This window comes from Rattus rattus, chromosome 10, assembly GCF_011064425.1.
Source record: "Rattus rattus isolate New Zealand chromosome 10, Rrattus_CSIRO_v1, whole genome shotgun sequence".
In the NCBI taxonomy this organism is placed as follows: Eukaryota; Metazoa; Chordata; class Mammalia; order Rodentia; family Muridae; genus Rattus; species Rattus rattus.
The window spans coordinates 92,636,180-92,652,442 of NC_046163.1; the positions used below are offsets into that span (position 1 = coordinate 92,636,180).

General features: G+C 39.6%; 1 protein-coding gene across 1 annotated transcript in view; it reads right to left on the minus strand.

Moving 5' to 3' along the window:
* LOC116911743 (contactin-associated protein like 5-3) overlaps window positions 1-16,263 on the minus strand; it is an 820,968-nt gene that overhangs the window by 5,608 nt on the left and 799,097 nt on the right. The window contains exon 22 of the mRNA XM_032915729.1: window positions 11,581-11,799. Coding sequence (XP_032771620.1) covers window positions 11,581-11,799 — 219 coding nt within the window. The remainder of the gene's footprint in view (window positions 1-11,580; window positions 11,800-16,263) is intronic.

The following is a 16,263-nucleotide window of genomic DNA, read 5'->3' on the forward strand; positions in this document are numbered from 1 at the left end:
TTACCCCAAATGCCCAAATTACCCTAGATGCACAGAACACATGAAATTCAGGAAGGATAACCTGAATGCAAATGCTTCACTACTTCTTTAAAAGGGGAACAAGAATACACTTGGGATGGCATAAGGAGACAAAATTTCAAACAGAGGCAGAAGGAACGCCCGTTCAGAGCCTGCCCCATATGTGGCCCATACATATACAGCCACTAAACTAGATAAGATGGATGAAGCAAAGAAGTGCAGTCTAACAGGAACTGGATGTAGATCTGTCCTGAGAGACACAGCCAGAATACAACAAATACATAGGTGAATGCCATCATTAATCCACTGGGCTGAGAATGTGTCCCCCGTTGAAGGAATCAGAGAAAGACTGAAAGAGCTTGAAGGGGCTTGAGACCCCATATGAACAACAATGCCAACCAACCAGAGCTTGCAAGGAGTAAGGCACTACCCAAAGACTATACAACGACTGACCCTGGGCTCCAACCTCATAGGTAGCAATGAATAGCCTAGTAAGGGCACCAGTGGAAGGGGAAGCCGTTGGTCCTGCCAAGACTGAACCCCCAGTGAACGTGATTGTTGAGGGGAGGGCGGTAATGGCGGGGAGGATGGGGATGGGAATACCCATAGAGAAGGGGAGGGGTTAAGTGGATGTTGGCCCGGAAAACGGGAAATGTATCGAAATGTAAATAAGAAGTACCCAAGTTAATAAAGATGAAAAAAAAAAAAGAACAACAACAAGAAGAAGAAAAAGAAGAAGAGGAAGAGGAAGAGAAAGAAGAGGAAGAAGAGAGGAAAGGGAAAGGGGTAAGACATGGTTGAAAGGATTCAAGGACAGGGAAGCAGATAGATAGAGACAGAAAAAATAATGGGTAATGGTATGGAAAAGAAGATAAAAAAGGGTGAAAAGAAGAAGATAGGAAAACTTAGAGGCAAAACAAAAAGGAGATAGTCATAGTGAGAATGAGACATTGGGGAAAATGGGAGAGAAAAACTAGGAAGAGGATAGAAGTAACAAGATCTCAGGGATACTGATATTGAGGATGGAAAGGGAGTCATGAAGGTAAAGGCAGAGAGAGAAGCATGAAGGTAAGCAAGGAGAGAGTCAAGGAAGGAGGGAGAGATGGCAGGAGGGAATGGGAGATATTTACATATCCATTTCCTATGTCCTCTGGCATATGCTACACCAAACCTCATTACAATTCCTTCTTCTTCATAAATACTCAAATCTTACCTGTCAATGGTAATATGATATCTTTATCTTAACATGGCTTATGTTGGTTCCAACTTTATTAGCCCATGTGCTGATTTTCACATTGTATATAAAATATTCCTAACTTTAACCTAGATTTATTCATTTCTTGCATGTTATGATATTAATAGGTTAATAAGTATCAATTTACTTTATTAATTCTTATTCTCTAGTGTTCACAAATGCCACAAAGAAAACATATCAGATCTCATACAGTGACATGTTTTATATTATATTTGGTAATCATGATCGATAAAATAACTTTTGTCAAAGTGAGATATATTACAGGGGCATTTCTTCTTCACTACTTATCTCTATTTAGCAACAATTTAAAATCGGATCATAGCTTTAATTTATCCCCCCACATTTGTCTATCCATCCATCCTCTACCTACCATCTACGATTTATGTGCCTACTATCTATCTAACCCTCTAATGACCTAGCTACAATTTTTCTGTCAAAAATGGAGTACAATGTGATCTCTAATCCATTGCCTTTATCTCTATATCTATTTCTGTAACAGAGTTATATAATTTTTATTACTTTGCTTGTCAAATATAATCTGAAATCAGGGACTGTGATGACTTTAATGCCATGACCATTTTAGTATTATTCACAATAGCCAAGTGGTGGAATCCACTTAAGTATCAATGGATCACCAAAAAGGAAAAAAAAAAAAAAGAATGAGTTTCTACACATATACACATATACTCATATACTCACATATATTTACATATATATATATATATATATATATATCCACACAAACCATACACATAAAAACACACATACACATACATTTGCATGCACATACCAACACACACTGGAATGTTACTCAGGCACTATGATGTGATCCCTTCATTTTAAAATTATGTGAATGAAACACATTTCATATCAAGTATATTAAGTATCTCATAAAAAAAATAATTGGTTAACTTCATTAATAATCAAGATCTAAAGAAGAAAGACAAAAACAAAACCTGATAGCACAACATAATCATACTTGACTATAATTTGGGCTTCGTTAAAGAAAATGATCTTAATCATGAAAAAAAACAAAGTCATAAAATGAATAAATATGTTTTAATAATTAAATATTTTCATCAGCTATATAATCTCATAGAGTAAATAGGTAAAATAATGCCTTATGTGTAAAATATGCATCTTTTACTTATTTGTTTACTTATGTAGTTTTACCTATGTTTATGTATGAATATTCAAGTGTTTAGGCAGGTATGTTATTTCATGGAGGTCAGCGTTAAGGCCTGATACTTATTTGTGAGATTTTCTTAAACAATTTTTCATGGTACTTTTTGAGATTATATCTCTGACTAAATCTGGAGTTCTTAATTTAGAAAGCTTGGTTGGCTGACCCAGGTATCTCTTGTCTTCGCTCAGCACTGGGCTACAAGTGTTCACTGCCATAGCTTGCTTTTAATGTGGGTGCTTGTGAGGAGCTGTCCTCACAGATGTGAGGAGCTGTCCGAGGAGCTGTCCTCACAGATGTGAGGAGCTGTCCGAGGAGCTGTCCTCACAGATGTGAGGAGCTGTCCGAGGAGCTGTCCTCACAGATGTGAGGAGCTGTCCTTACATACTCCATTACAAGATGGCACCAGCATCTGGCAGAACGCACCTAGTAAAAAGGGCAATACGCAGGCGCCTGGTAACTTCCCTACTCGAAGGGACACGTACGTTATGGTACGTCATCTGGCATAATTGGCAGCGACCAGTCAGAGAGTGACACGTCCTAGGCGAGGATAGTTTCCTATATAAGGGACGGTTATTCCTCACTCGGCGTCTCCGCATTGTAAGCTTATGCTCTCCCTCTCAAGATGCAGTAAAGCTTTTTTCTGTAGAAGGATCCTGTGTGTGCCGCGTCGTTCCTGCTGGCGAGACGTAGCGCGGGACATCTGGTGCCGAAACCCGGGAAAGACCTCGCCATCGTCAGCACCTTCGGAGATCCCTTGGCGACAAGGAGGATTCAGAACTACAGGTAGATACGTTCGGAGAGGCAGCCCTCTCTTGGACTTTGGTCTGGGGTTGTCACTGCCTTGGGAAGGATTTGTTGAGGCTATAGTATTTGTCCTGGGAGCCACCCTACTTTTTATGTTCTGTTTTCACCGCGCTGTTAAAAGGACGATCACAGCAGCTGAAGGCGCGTCTCAGTCTCTCGTATATAAGTGAGCTTCGCGCAGCTCCCTTTTACCTTCGATTTTGACTGTTGAGGAGCAAGGACGCGATAAGGCCGGCGAGATAAACGGCACCGTCCGGGAGGCGTGTAAGACTCCGTACATAAGAGAGCAGCGTGTCTGTCTCTACCCTTTCACCTCACGCCTTGTCAGACGGACGTAGATAAGCCGCCGGCGTTCCTGGCCCATCATGGGATCCTCACAGTCTGTGGTCACGGCCTTGGAAACAGTGTTAAAGCAGAGGGACATCAAAATTGGAGGAGGAACACTTAAAAACTTTGTGAAGGAGGTGGAGAGGGTGGCGCCTTGGTTTGCCTGTTCAGGCTCGTTTACGATTGCCTCATGGAACAAACTTGGAAAAGACCTTGATAGAAAATTGGCGGAAGAGGATCTGCGCCTAGGGACCAAAGCTATATGGAAGCTGGTTAAGAATTGTTTAAAGGATGAAACATGTAAGGCAGCAGTAATAGAAGGACAGGCCACTCTCGAGGTAGTCCGAGAAAGTCTGTCAGAAACCGAACGTAGTGAGAGGTTGGGCGCGCGCAAGAAAAAAGACGTCCTAAGAAAGAAAAAGTGCCCTCCCGGTAAGTCCGCAGACAAGGGAGCGTTGAAATTTTCAGATTCCAGCACTTCCTCCTCTACACATAAACCAGGAGGGGGAGCCAGCCTATACCCTGTGAAAGAGCTAGAAGCGCTGAACCTCGACAGTTCTGAAAGCTCTGAAAATAAAACCTTAGACTCAGAGGAGGAGGCTGAGCTAGATGAGGAGGAAAGATATTACCCCGATGAATGTAGGGGAAGTAATAGAAGCCTTCTAGCACGGCCGCCACCAACGGCGCCCCTCCATATGAGACACGCCACACGCCTTCTCACTAGTCCCTGAGAAGGTGAGAAGAAAGCTGAGTATGACATTTCCTATCTTTGAGACTCCGGAGGGAGGACGGGTCCATGCCCCTGTTGAATATAATCAGATTAAGGAATTAGCAGAATCAGTTAGAAAGTATGGAGTCACGGCCAACTTTACTCTAACACAACTCGACAGGTTGGCCATGACAGCATTGACACCAGCTGATTGGCAGATGATTGCTAAGGCAGCCCTTGCCAGCATGGGCCAATACATGGAATGGAAAGCGCTCTGGTATGAGGCAGCCCAAACACAGGCCAGAGCGAATGCTACAGCCTTAATACCTGAGCAACAAGAATGGACTTTTGAACTCTTAACAGGACAGGGCCGCTTTGCAGCTGATCAGTCTGCTTACCACTGGGGCGCCTATGCTCAGGTCTCCAGCACGGCTATTAGAGCCTGGAAGGCACTGTCCAGGAGAGGAGGGATTGATAATCAACTTACAAAAATCGTTCAGGGACCCCAGGAAAATTTCTCAGATTTTGTAGCTAGAATGACAGAGGCTGCAGGACGAATCTTTGGCGATCCTGAACAAGCAGCACCACTAATAGAACAGCTCGTTTTTGAGCAAGCCACCCAGGAGTGCGAATAGCCATAGCCCCCTGAAGAAATAAAGGGCTACAGGATTGGCTTAGAGTTTGCAGGGAACTTGGAGGGCCCCTTACTAACTCAGGCCTGGCGGCTGCCATTCTCCAGTTCCAGTGACGCCCCGTTAAAGGGACGGATAAAAGATCATGCTTTCAATGTGGGAAACTATAGACACATGTTCTGGCATTCTACATGCCACCCCACTTACAGGAGAAAAAACAACACATGTCATTCAGCACTGCCTTGAAGCATGGAGTGCTTGGGGAAAGCCAAAATGTGTAAAAACTGACAATGGCCCCGCCTACACATCTCAAAAATTCCGTCAGTTTTGTGCTCAGATGCAGGTTACCCACCTGATGGGCCTGCCCTACAACCCTCAAGGACAGGGAATCATAGAGCGTGCTCATCGGACGCTCAAATCATATTTAATAAAACAAAGAAGGGAATTATGATAGAACTCCCCCCAACACCCCGAGTGGCCACTGCTCTGGCCCTTTTTACCTTAAATTTTTTAAATCTTGATGAAGCTGGACAAACAGCGGCTGAGCGACATTGCTCAGAGCCCAAGAGGACAAAAGAATTAGTCAAATGGAAGGATGTATTAACAAATGAATGGAAAGGCCCGGATCCTGTTTTAATAAGATCCAGGGGAGCGGTCTGTGTTTTTCCACAGGACAATGAAAATCCCATATGGATCCCAGGACGACTTACTCGGAGCATCACAGCAAGTGATAAAGAAGGGACTGGGACTCCTGCACCTCCTCACTCTTCTTCCATGGATGCCAGCAACGGTGCAGGGCGAGCTACGATGGGGAATAATGTCAACCTTTCCACTCCCGATGCCGGTGATGTACCACTAACAGGGATTTAGGGTTGGCCTATTTACCTAAGGATCCACAGGTTGAACAACTAAAAGAAAATAGGACTATTCCCCTTAAGGGCAGCCTTTGTTTTGGCATATTCAACAAAACATCTTTTGATCTCCCTTGCATTATGTTATATAATCAATCTTCTGCTTGGTTAAGGGAGGCCACATGGGGAACTGGTGAGGAGGACATTGTGGCTAATGCCACAGTTCTCTATGGTGGTGGCCTTACATTGCGTTAGTGGTAGCTGCACTTACGCCCATGGTGATGCTACTTGGAGGAAAGGGAGAAAAGGGACGGTTGTCATTTTCCTGGACGGGGAACATCAAACCTGCTGCCTCTGTCTGGACAGCTACTCATATAAAATATCGCAGTAGTTACCCGCATGGCTCGCTTTAGCCCGATCCCTGTTGATGCCCCGGGGACCATGACCTTATTTAGAGGAAAAAGAGATTTTGATACTTCTGCAATTATTGCTGGCATTATTACTACGACAGCAGTCGCTGCCTCGGTTACTGCCTCGGCATTGGTCTTGTCAAATTCAGTACAGACAACCCAAACTATCAATGATTTATCGGCCACCGTCTCTGTGGCTCGGGACAGACAGGCCTCGGCCAATACTCAGATATAGGGAGGCCTTATGCTTGTCAACTAACGTATAGATGGCAATTAGACATTCTATGGCAACTGGCCCAGCTTGGCTATGAGCAAAAACTCCCAGGCCTTTGTATCACCTCCATATAATATGACAAATTTACCCGAGCTGCTAATCTGTCTAAGAGTCTTTCACAGCATCTGTTACAGAATTGGACCTCGGAGTTTGAACAGACACTTCGGGAGCTGAGAGCGACCATCATTCAAGTAAATTCTACCCGACTGGACCTGTCTTTGACGGAGGGATTGTCGTCCTGGATCACCTCAGCAGTCTCTTATTTCAAGGAATGGGTGGGAGTGGGACTTTTTAGAGTGATCCTCTGCTGTGGATTAGTGTTACTCCTCTGGTTGCTTTGCAAATTGAGATCTCAAACAAGAAAGGACAAAGTAGTGATTGCCCAGGCGCTTGTAGCCCTTGAACAAGGAGCGTCAGCTGATATCTGGTTGACCATGCTCAAGCAACAGGTCACCGGCTGGACAGCTCTTGCACTCCTAGAACCTCAGTTCATTGCACAGGATTAGAGTGTCCGGCTTGAGCAGCCCATGAGGGGTGACGAGCTTAGCATCGCACAGGGAAGTTCTACCAAATACGCTCCCTGGAAGGCATGTCATATTACATGAGGGTTTCTGCCCCAGTTTTCCCTACCTAGAAAAATGGCAGTGCGACGGGTCGGGAGTGCCCTGGGTCCCAACAACAGCCTAAGGGTATCTCTCTTGTACAGGTTCGCCAACTTTGTACGAGGATATGACCTCTGTTTCGCCCTCCTATATCTGGGTGTCCTGTTTGCTTAAAAAAAAACAGAAGGGGGAGATGTGAGGAGCTGTCCTCACAGATGTGAGGAGCTGTCCGAGGAGCTGTCCTCACAGATGTGAGGAGCTGTCCGAGGAGCTGTCCTCACAGATGTCACAGATGTGAGGAGCTGTCCGAGGAGCTGTCCTTACATACTCCATTACAAGATGGCACCAGCATCTGGCAGAACGCACCTAGTAAAAAGGGCAATACGCAGGCGCCTGGTAACTTCCCTACTCGAAGGGACACGTACGTTATGGTACGTCATCTGGCATAATTGGCAGCGACCAGTCAGAGAGTGACACGTCCTAGGCGAGGATAGTTTCCTATATAAGGGACGGTTATTCCTCACTCGGCGTCTCCGCATTGTAAGCTTATGCTCTCCCTCTCAAGATGCAGTAAAGCTTTTTTCTGTAGAAGGATCCTGTGTGTGCCGCGTCGTTCCTGCTGGCGAGACGTAGCGCGGGACAGGTGCTGGAAATTTTAACTCTGGTTCTCATGATTATACAACAAGCATTTTAGGTATTTAGCACTCTCCATATCCCCATCAAACTAATTAATTAAAATAAACATCTTATTAGATGCTGAGTAACTTTTTGAAAACCTTCAACACCCCTTCATAATGAATGTATAGAAAAGGTCAAAAATTTAAGGCCCATACTTAATATAGTAAAAGCAATATACAGTAAAGCAGTAGCCAGCATTAAACTAAATGTAAAGAAACTTAAACAATCCCACTAAACTTGGACTGCACATGGCTACCCACTCTTTCCCTACTTATTCATATAGTACTCGAAGTCATAACCAGAGCAATCAGACAACAAAATTATGTCAACGGGATGCAAATTGGAAAGGAAGATGTCAGAATACCACTATTTTCAGATGATATAAGAGTATACTTAAATGACCCCAAAAATTTCAGCAAAGCACTTCTAAACCTAATAATAATAATAATAATAATAATAATAATAATAATAGTAATAAAACCTACATCAGTCATACTCAGGGCTGAAATCAACCAAGTAGAAAGAAAAAGGATTATACAAAGAATCAATAGAAACAATAGCTGGTTCTTTGAGAAAATCAACAAGATAGATAAACCCTTAGTCAGACTACCCAGAGGTCCAAATTAACAAAATCAGAAATGAAAAGGAAGACATAACAACAGAATCAGAGAAAATTCAAAAAATCATCAGATCCTACTACAAAAGCCTATATTCAACAAAACTGGACAATCGAAGGAAATGGACAATTTTCTAGACAAATACCAGGTATCAAAGTTAAATCAGGAATAGATAAACCATTTAAACAACCCCATAACTTCTAAAGAAATGGGAGCAATCATTAAAGGTCTCCCAATCAAAAAGAGCCCAGGTCCAGACGGGTTTAGTGCAGAATTCTATCAGACTTTCATAGAAGACCTCATACCAATATTATCCAAACTATTCCACAAAATTGAAACAGATGGAGCACTACTGAATTCCTTCTATGAAGCCACAATTACTCTTATACCTAAACCACAAAGACCCAACAAAGAAAGAGAGCTTCAGATCAATTTCTCTTATGAATATTGATGCAAAAATACTCAATAAAATTCTTGCAAACTGAATCCAAGAGCACATCAAAACGATCATCCATCATGATCAAGTAGGTTTCGTCCAAGGTATGCAGGGATGGTGCAAAATACAAGAAATCATCAACGTAATCCACTATATAAACAAACTCAACGATAAAAACCAAATGATCATTTCATTAGATGCTGAGAAAGTATTTGACAAAATTCAACACCCCTTCACTATAAAAGTCCTGGAAAGATCAGGTTTCAAGACCCATACCTAAACATAGTAAAAGCCATATATAGCAAATCAGTAGCTAACACTAAACTAAATGGAAAGAAACTTGAAGCAATCCCATTAAAATCAGGGACTAGACAGGGCTGCCCACTCTTTCCCTACTTATTCAATATAGTTTCAAAGTAATAGCCAGAGCAATCAAATAACAAAAGCAGGGGGCGTGTCAAAGGGATACAAATTGAACAGGAAGAAGTCAAAATATCACTATTTGAAGATGATAAGATAGTATACTTAAATGACCCCAAAATTTCCACGAGAGAAATCCTAAGCCTGATAAACAGCTTCATCAAAGTGTCTGGGTATAAAATTAACTCGAACAAAGCAGTAGACTTCCTCTACACAAAAGATAAACAGGAGGAGAAAGAAATTAGGGAAACAACAGTGTTCATAATAGTTCCAAATAATACAAAATACCTTGGTGTGACTTTAATCTAGCAAGTGAAATATTTGTATGATGAGAACATCAAGCCTCTGAAGAAAGAAATTGAAGATCTCAGAAGATGGAAAAATCTCCCATGCTCATGGATTGGCAGGATTAATATAGTAAAAATGGCTATTTTACCTAAAATGATCTACAGATTCTATGCAATCCCCATCAAAATTCCAATCCAATTCTTCATGGAGTTAGAAAGAACAATTTGCAAATTCATCTGGAACAACAAAAAAAAACCCAGGAGAGCTAATACTATCCTCAACAATAAATTGACTTCTGAGGGAATCAACATCCCTGACTTCAAGCAGTATTACAGAGCAATAGTGATAAATACTGTATAGTATTGGTACAGACATGTGCAGATAGAACAGTGGAATAAAACTGAAGACCCAGAAATGAACCCACACACCTATGGTCACTTGATTTTTGACAAAGGATCGAAAACCATCCAGTCAAAAAAAGACAGCATTTTTAACAAATAGTGCTGGTTCAGTTGGAGGTCAGAATGTAGAAGAATGCAAATCGATCCATTTTTTTTTTTAATTTTTTTCTATACTATTTTTTAAATTGTGTATTCCTTACTTACATTTCAAGTGTTATTCTCTTTCCCTGATTCTTGTCCATCAGCCCCCTATACCCTCCCTCTCCCCTTCTACATGGGTGTTCCCCTCCCTATTCTCCCTCCATTAAACCCCCCCCCCACCCAACAATCCCCTACACTGGGTGTCCAACCTTGGCAGTGTAGTGAAATGTAGTGAGTGTTTGTAAGTGGGTGGGGGACCACCCTCATAGAAGCAGGGAAAGGTAGGGTTGATTAGGGGATTTCCAGAGTGGAAACTGGGAAAGGTGATAATATTTGATATATAAATAAATATAATATCCAATTAAATATACATATATATACGTATATGTATGTATGTATATATTATAATTTTGAAAATTCTAAACCAATATATTTAAGTTGCATTATTTTCACTTTTTATTAAAATATTTTATATTTGTAAATGTAAGTAAACATAATACTTAGATTATTTTGAAATAAAGAGTATCAAATACTACAAAAGTAAAATAATCATTGTATAACACATACAAAGTATCACATTCTATGCTTTATATTTCTATAATTTTATTAATATTTCCTCCAAAAGGCTATAGCATAATATTGAATTTGGTATTATGTAGGTCTACATTCTGATGTTTTCATGCCCCCATTATACTTAAATTTTCATATTAGTTTCCACTTAAACAACAGTAATGCACAAATAGACATACATATTATAAATACATACCTGATATCTACCACCTGGAACTACACATTAATTATAATTACTCATCGCCCAAAACTAGAATTATGTTTAACATATGTATGGTTAATTTTACTATTAAAATGCTAATTTTTAATTTTCAATCATAGAAATGAACATATTAATATATTGTTACATTTCAGACTTAAAATTTATTATTTATTTAAGTTATTGATATTCTGGTACTCATAGAATTCTATTGTTTATTTCTATTCACCATTGTTTTCTGGGATGGTTATTGTTAATAGTCAATTTGACAAAATCTAGAATCATCCAGGAGACAGGTCTCCAGAAATGTTTGTTACAATATCTTGATTTCTTAACTCAGGTAAAAAGACCTGCTGACTTTTATTGGCACCATTCCTCGATGGTTTCCTAAACTATATAAATGAAGAATGATTTGAATACTGTCATGTATATATTATTCTCTACATCCTGATTATGAGTATCATGTGACAAGTTGCTTCAAACTCAAACATCTATGATGGAGGGGAAAACTGAACTGTAAAGCAAAATAAACATTTTTCTTCTTTCTTTTTTTCTTTTTTTTCTTTTTTCCTTCTTTCCTAATTGCTTCTGACAGAGTTTTGTTAAAATAGATATGACCCATCAGAAGCCAGTTACAGTTCATAATTACCTATACTTATACAAGACAAAGAACTGGATGCTATAGGACAACCCTTTAGCAAAATAAAAGAGCAGAAGTATTGTTAGTGATGGAAACTCAAGAAAGCATATTTTAGGAAGTACCTGATGAAGAATACACAGTGGTCACTGCATTCACACCAGAGTCCACCATGGAGCCACAGCTGGATTCTCTCAAGGTCCCTTGGACAGTCGCAGGTGCGATGCTAGCATGCCGGAGGGCTGCTTTCAATGGTGCTATGTGATTGTATTGAACTGATGAAAGGCATCCAATGAAACCCAAGGAGTTTGCTCTAGCAACTCGTGGATCCAACCCAAGAGTCTCTACAATAAAAGGAAAAGAAAAAACAACAACAAAAAACCCATCGGCCTTAGTTTTTCAAAATAATCTTTGTCTTTTCCTTAGCTATTAACTTAAATGGCTGAACCCCCCTTGTTATTCTTTTAATGAAGAATCTTCTTATATAACCTTCTTACTCTTATTCACAACTTTACCTTATACACCTTTACCACAGGCATCAATACATCATTCAACGTTTTCCCATAAAAAATGGCCTATGATTATCTCTACATTGAAACAAAAATGTTTCAAGTTTAAAATTTTTCATTCATGTATTTTATTAACTGTAGGATAAATAATGTAGTTCTATAATATAATCAAACTAGATATTTGAAAGGATTATTTTCATTCTTATCATGATTGATGATGCAGGAAGTTTAAGAAAGCACAATATCCATTACAACATTTAATTCAAAATTTTAACATGGAAAAATAATAACAAAAAAGTGGAATTAGAAATGAAAGTGTGTCTCCCAGAGAGGTATCATGCTTGTCATCTTCAGGCAGCTGAGTAGACTGAGTAATTGTTTCTACTTATATTACTTCTGTGCTTTGTACTGATTGGACACAAACTGAAAAATAGATTTTTGCCTCTGAACATATTCAAATGCCTAGAGTCTTGTTGAGTCTTTATAAGTCAGGGAGATGCCATTATTTTGACTTCATACCAAGATCAGATGTCTCATAATCTTCAACGCTTCTCATTCCTTTCTTTTTTTATTGGATTTTTTAATTTACATTTCAAATGTTATCCCTTTTCCTGGTTTCCCATCCACAAAACCCCTTATAACACCCCCTCCCCCTTCTACTATGAGGGTGTTACCACACTCACCCAACCACCCAGGCCTACCTGCCTCCCTGTTCTGGTTTCCCCTACACTGGGGCATCAACCTTGGTAAGACCAAGGGCTTCTCCTCCCATTTGTGCCCAAGAAGGCCATCCTCTGCTACATATGTAACTGGCGCCATGGATCTGTACATGTGTTCTCTTTGGATAGTGGTTTAGTCCCTGGGAGCTCTGAATGGTTGGTATTGTTGTTCTTATGGGGTTTTAAACCCCTTCAGTTTCATCAGTCCTTTCCCTAACTCTTCCAATGGGGACCCCATTTTTAGTTCAATGGTTGATTGTGAGCATTTGCCTCTGTATTTATCATTCTCTGGCAGAGCTCCTCAGGAGACAGCTCTATCTGGTTCTTGTCAGCATGTACTCCTTGGCATCAGCAATATTGTTTTCATTGGTTACTGTATGTATATGGGGTGGATCCCCAGGTGGGGCAGGCTCTGGATGGCCATTCCTTCAGTCTCTGCTACAAACTTTGTCTCTGTATCCACTTCTATAAATATTTTTCCCCCTTTTAACATGGACTGAAGCATCCACACTTTTTCGTTCTTCTTCCTGAGTTTCATGTGGTATGTGGATTGTAACTTGCGAAATCCAAGCTTTTGGGCTGTTATCTACTTACCAGTGAGTGCATAACATGTGTGCTTTTCATGATTGTGTTATCTCACTCAGGATGATATTTTCTAGTTCAATCCACTTGCCTATGAATTTCATGAAGTCATTGTTTTTGATAGCTGATTAGTACTCTACTGTGTAAATGTACCACCTTTTCTGTATCTATTCCTCTGTTGAAGAATATCTGGGTCCTTTCTAGCTTCTGGCTATTATAAATAAGGTTGTTATGAACATAGTGGAGTATATACTATGTGTTGGAGCATCATTTGGGTATATGCTCAAGAGAGGTATAGCTGGGTCCTCAGGTATTTTAATATCCAATTTTCTGAGTTCTGAGGAGTGGTTGTACCAGCTTGCACTCTCATCCACGATGGAGGAGTGTTCCTCTTTCTTCACATCCTCTCCAGCATCTGTTGTCACCTGAGTTTTTGATCTTTGCCATTCTGACTGGTGTGAGGTGGAATCTCAGGGTGGTTTTGATTTGAATTTCCCTCATGACTAAGAGTGTTGAGTATTTCTTTAGGTACTTCTCAGCCATTTTATATTCCTCAATTGTGAATTCTTTGTTTAGCACTCTTTCCCATTTTTAATAGGGTTATTTGATTCTCTGGAGTCTAACTTCTTGTATTCTTTGTATATATTGGATATTAACCCTCTTTTGGATGTAGGATTGATAAAGACTTTTTCCAAATCTGTTGGTTTCCCTTTTCTCCTAATGACAGTGTCCTTTGCTTACAGAAGCTTTACAATTTTATGAAGTCCCATTTGTCGGGAGGTCATTTGAACAAATTGCTAGGGTGCAATTACATAAACTGCAGGATACAAGGAACAATGTTTTTGTATAATTTTATCCACATTCCTAGATGGCACAGCTGATTATTTTATTATAAGAAGCCTCTTAGATTGTAGAAGTGGTACAGTGATTTTCTTACCTACCAGCATACATTATAAATTTATTTTGATTAACAAATGTTCAGCTACTGCTTTCCTTGAAATCTAAGCATATATTATGTTAGAAGCATTAAGGAAAAATGTAAAGACTAGGAGGTAGAATATGAGAAATTAATAACTTTTTGTTATTTGTGATCTCCTCCTCTAAAAGTTTCTTTTCATTCCATTCTCTCTGTCTCTGTATCTGTCTCTCTGTCTCTGTCTCTTTCTGTCTCACTCTGTCTCACTCTGTCACTGTCTCTGTCTCTCTGTGTCTCTGTGTCTCTGTGTCTCTGTGTCTCTCTCTCTCTCTCTCCTGTGTATGTGTCATGGTGTGTGTGGAGGGGGGTGCTTATACATGTGAACGTACTATGTATTTGTGTTTGAGTGCCTGTAGAGGACAAAAGATGGTAACAAATTTCATGAAGAAAGAATTACCTTTGCAGCTACTGGGAATCAAACTAAGTTTCTCTGGAAAAGCAGTAAATGCTCTTCATCATATAGCCACTTTTCCAGCATCATTACTTTTTGCCCCCATATCTCATTTTTTCCTCCACTATCCATGTAAAAATCAGGCTGTCACTTCTGTTTTCTTACATACAAAGATAATAATGCATATAATTTCATGCGGCCAGTATAACATATTGCTGCAAGTTTAAATCAGTTATATTACAAATACATTACCTCTCATTTATATATGTTGTAAATTTGTCATCACTCTTAGGCTTATAATCAAGGAGTTGGTATTGCCAGATTATGGATCCTTTGGGGTAAGGACCATGTCTAGCTGCTATAGTTTTCACTTCATGTTTTAGTCTCTTTGTCTTTCTTCATGAAAAACAATGTGCTTGCATTTCCCTTTAACATTTTATTTTTTTGTTACATCCTGATTTTACACTTAATGATTTTTGTGGTTATGATGGTTTCATCAAAACAATTGAAAAGAAAGAGGGCTCAGCCACAAAAATGATGCAAAGTCAGATATGTAGCCATTGATTGACAGGGAATGGAGGGTGGAGTTAGCCATTCATTGGTAATGAATAAAGGGCAGAATTATATCTCAGAAATGAAAAAGAAGCAAAGGTCGAGGGACAGGATGTGTCACTATACTGACATTTACGTATTGGAAGATTTCAAAGCAGTGGTAAGTGAGAGTTCAGAGAACTACACCTTCATGGGTTAAGTCAAGCATGCTAATTCCCATTCTCACAGCTCACTGGAAAAAGGACTTAACTGATACAAGGGGTTACCACTATAGAGGTTGTTACAAGTCAACACTCTTTATACAAAAGTAGGCATATAGAAAAACTGGATAAAATGATATCAAGTGACAGTGTTTCTTTGAAGGGAGGTTGTGTGTGTTTTTTCCTGGTAAGTGCTTATTTTACACACCTATTAAGACTATAAAAAAGAAAAGGTTTCTGAAAAGGAATAACAACAGGAAGAATTGTTTTGTAGACTTTGAGAAGTTAATGATAGAGTTCAGTGGATTTAAAATACTTATCTTGTATGGAGATCTGAGTTTTATCTACAAACCCCCCAGTGAGAAAAGAGAACCAAGTGCATGCTCACACAGACATGCATGTATGCACAGGCACATACACACACGTACAGGCACACATACCCATAGCAGTAAGTCAAAAGTTAAATAAATAATTAGTAAATGAAATAAATACCTTGAGGACACATAAATATTTATCTTATTCGTATAAAAAAATGAAATGGTAAACCAAAACCAAAACAAGCAAACAAAATAAAAACCACAAGGGACAATTTAAAAGATTTTCATCTCTTGGCATATTATAAACTTGCAAGTAGTAAAGAATAATTACTTCTTTCTAAGAAGTGACAGGATACAAATTTTCATATCATTCATTAAGTAGCCACTGTACAAACTGTAAAGTTTGTTTACTTTTAAAATTTTTTATATTTAACTTTAATTCAGTGAATATGTATGTTTGTATGTACAGATACAGGTGGTGCCTACAGGAAGCCACAAGATAACATGAGATCCTACAAGATCCCAGGAGATAACAGGAGCTATTGTGAAATAATTTTACATT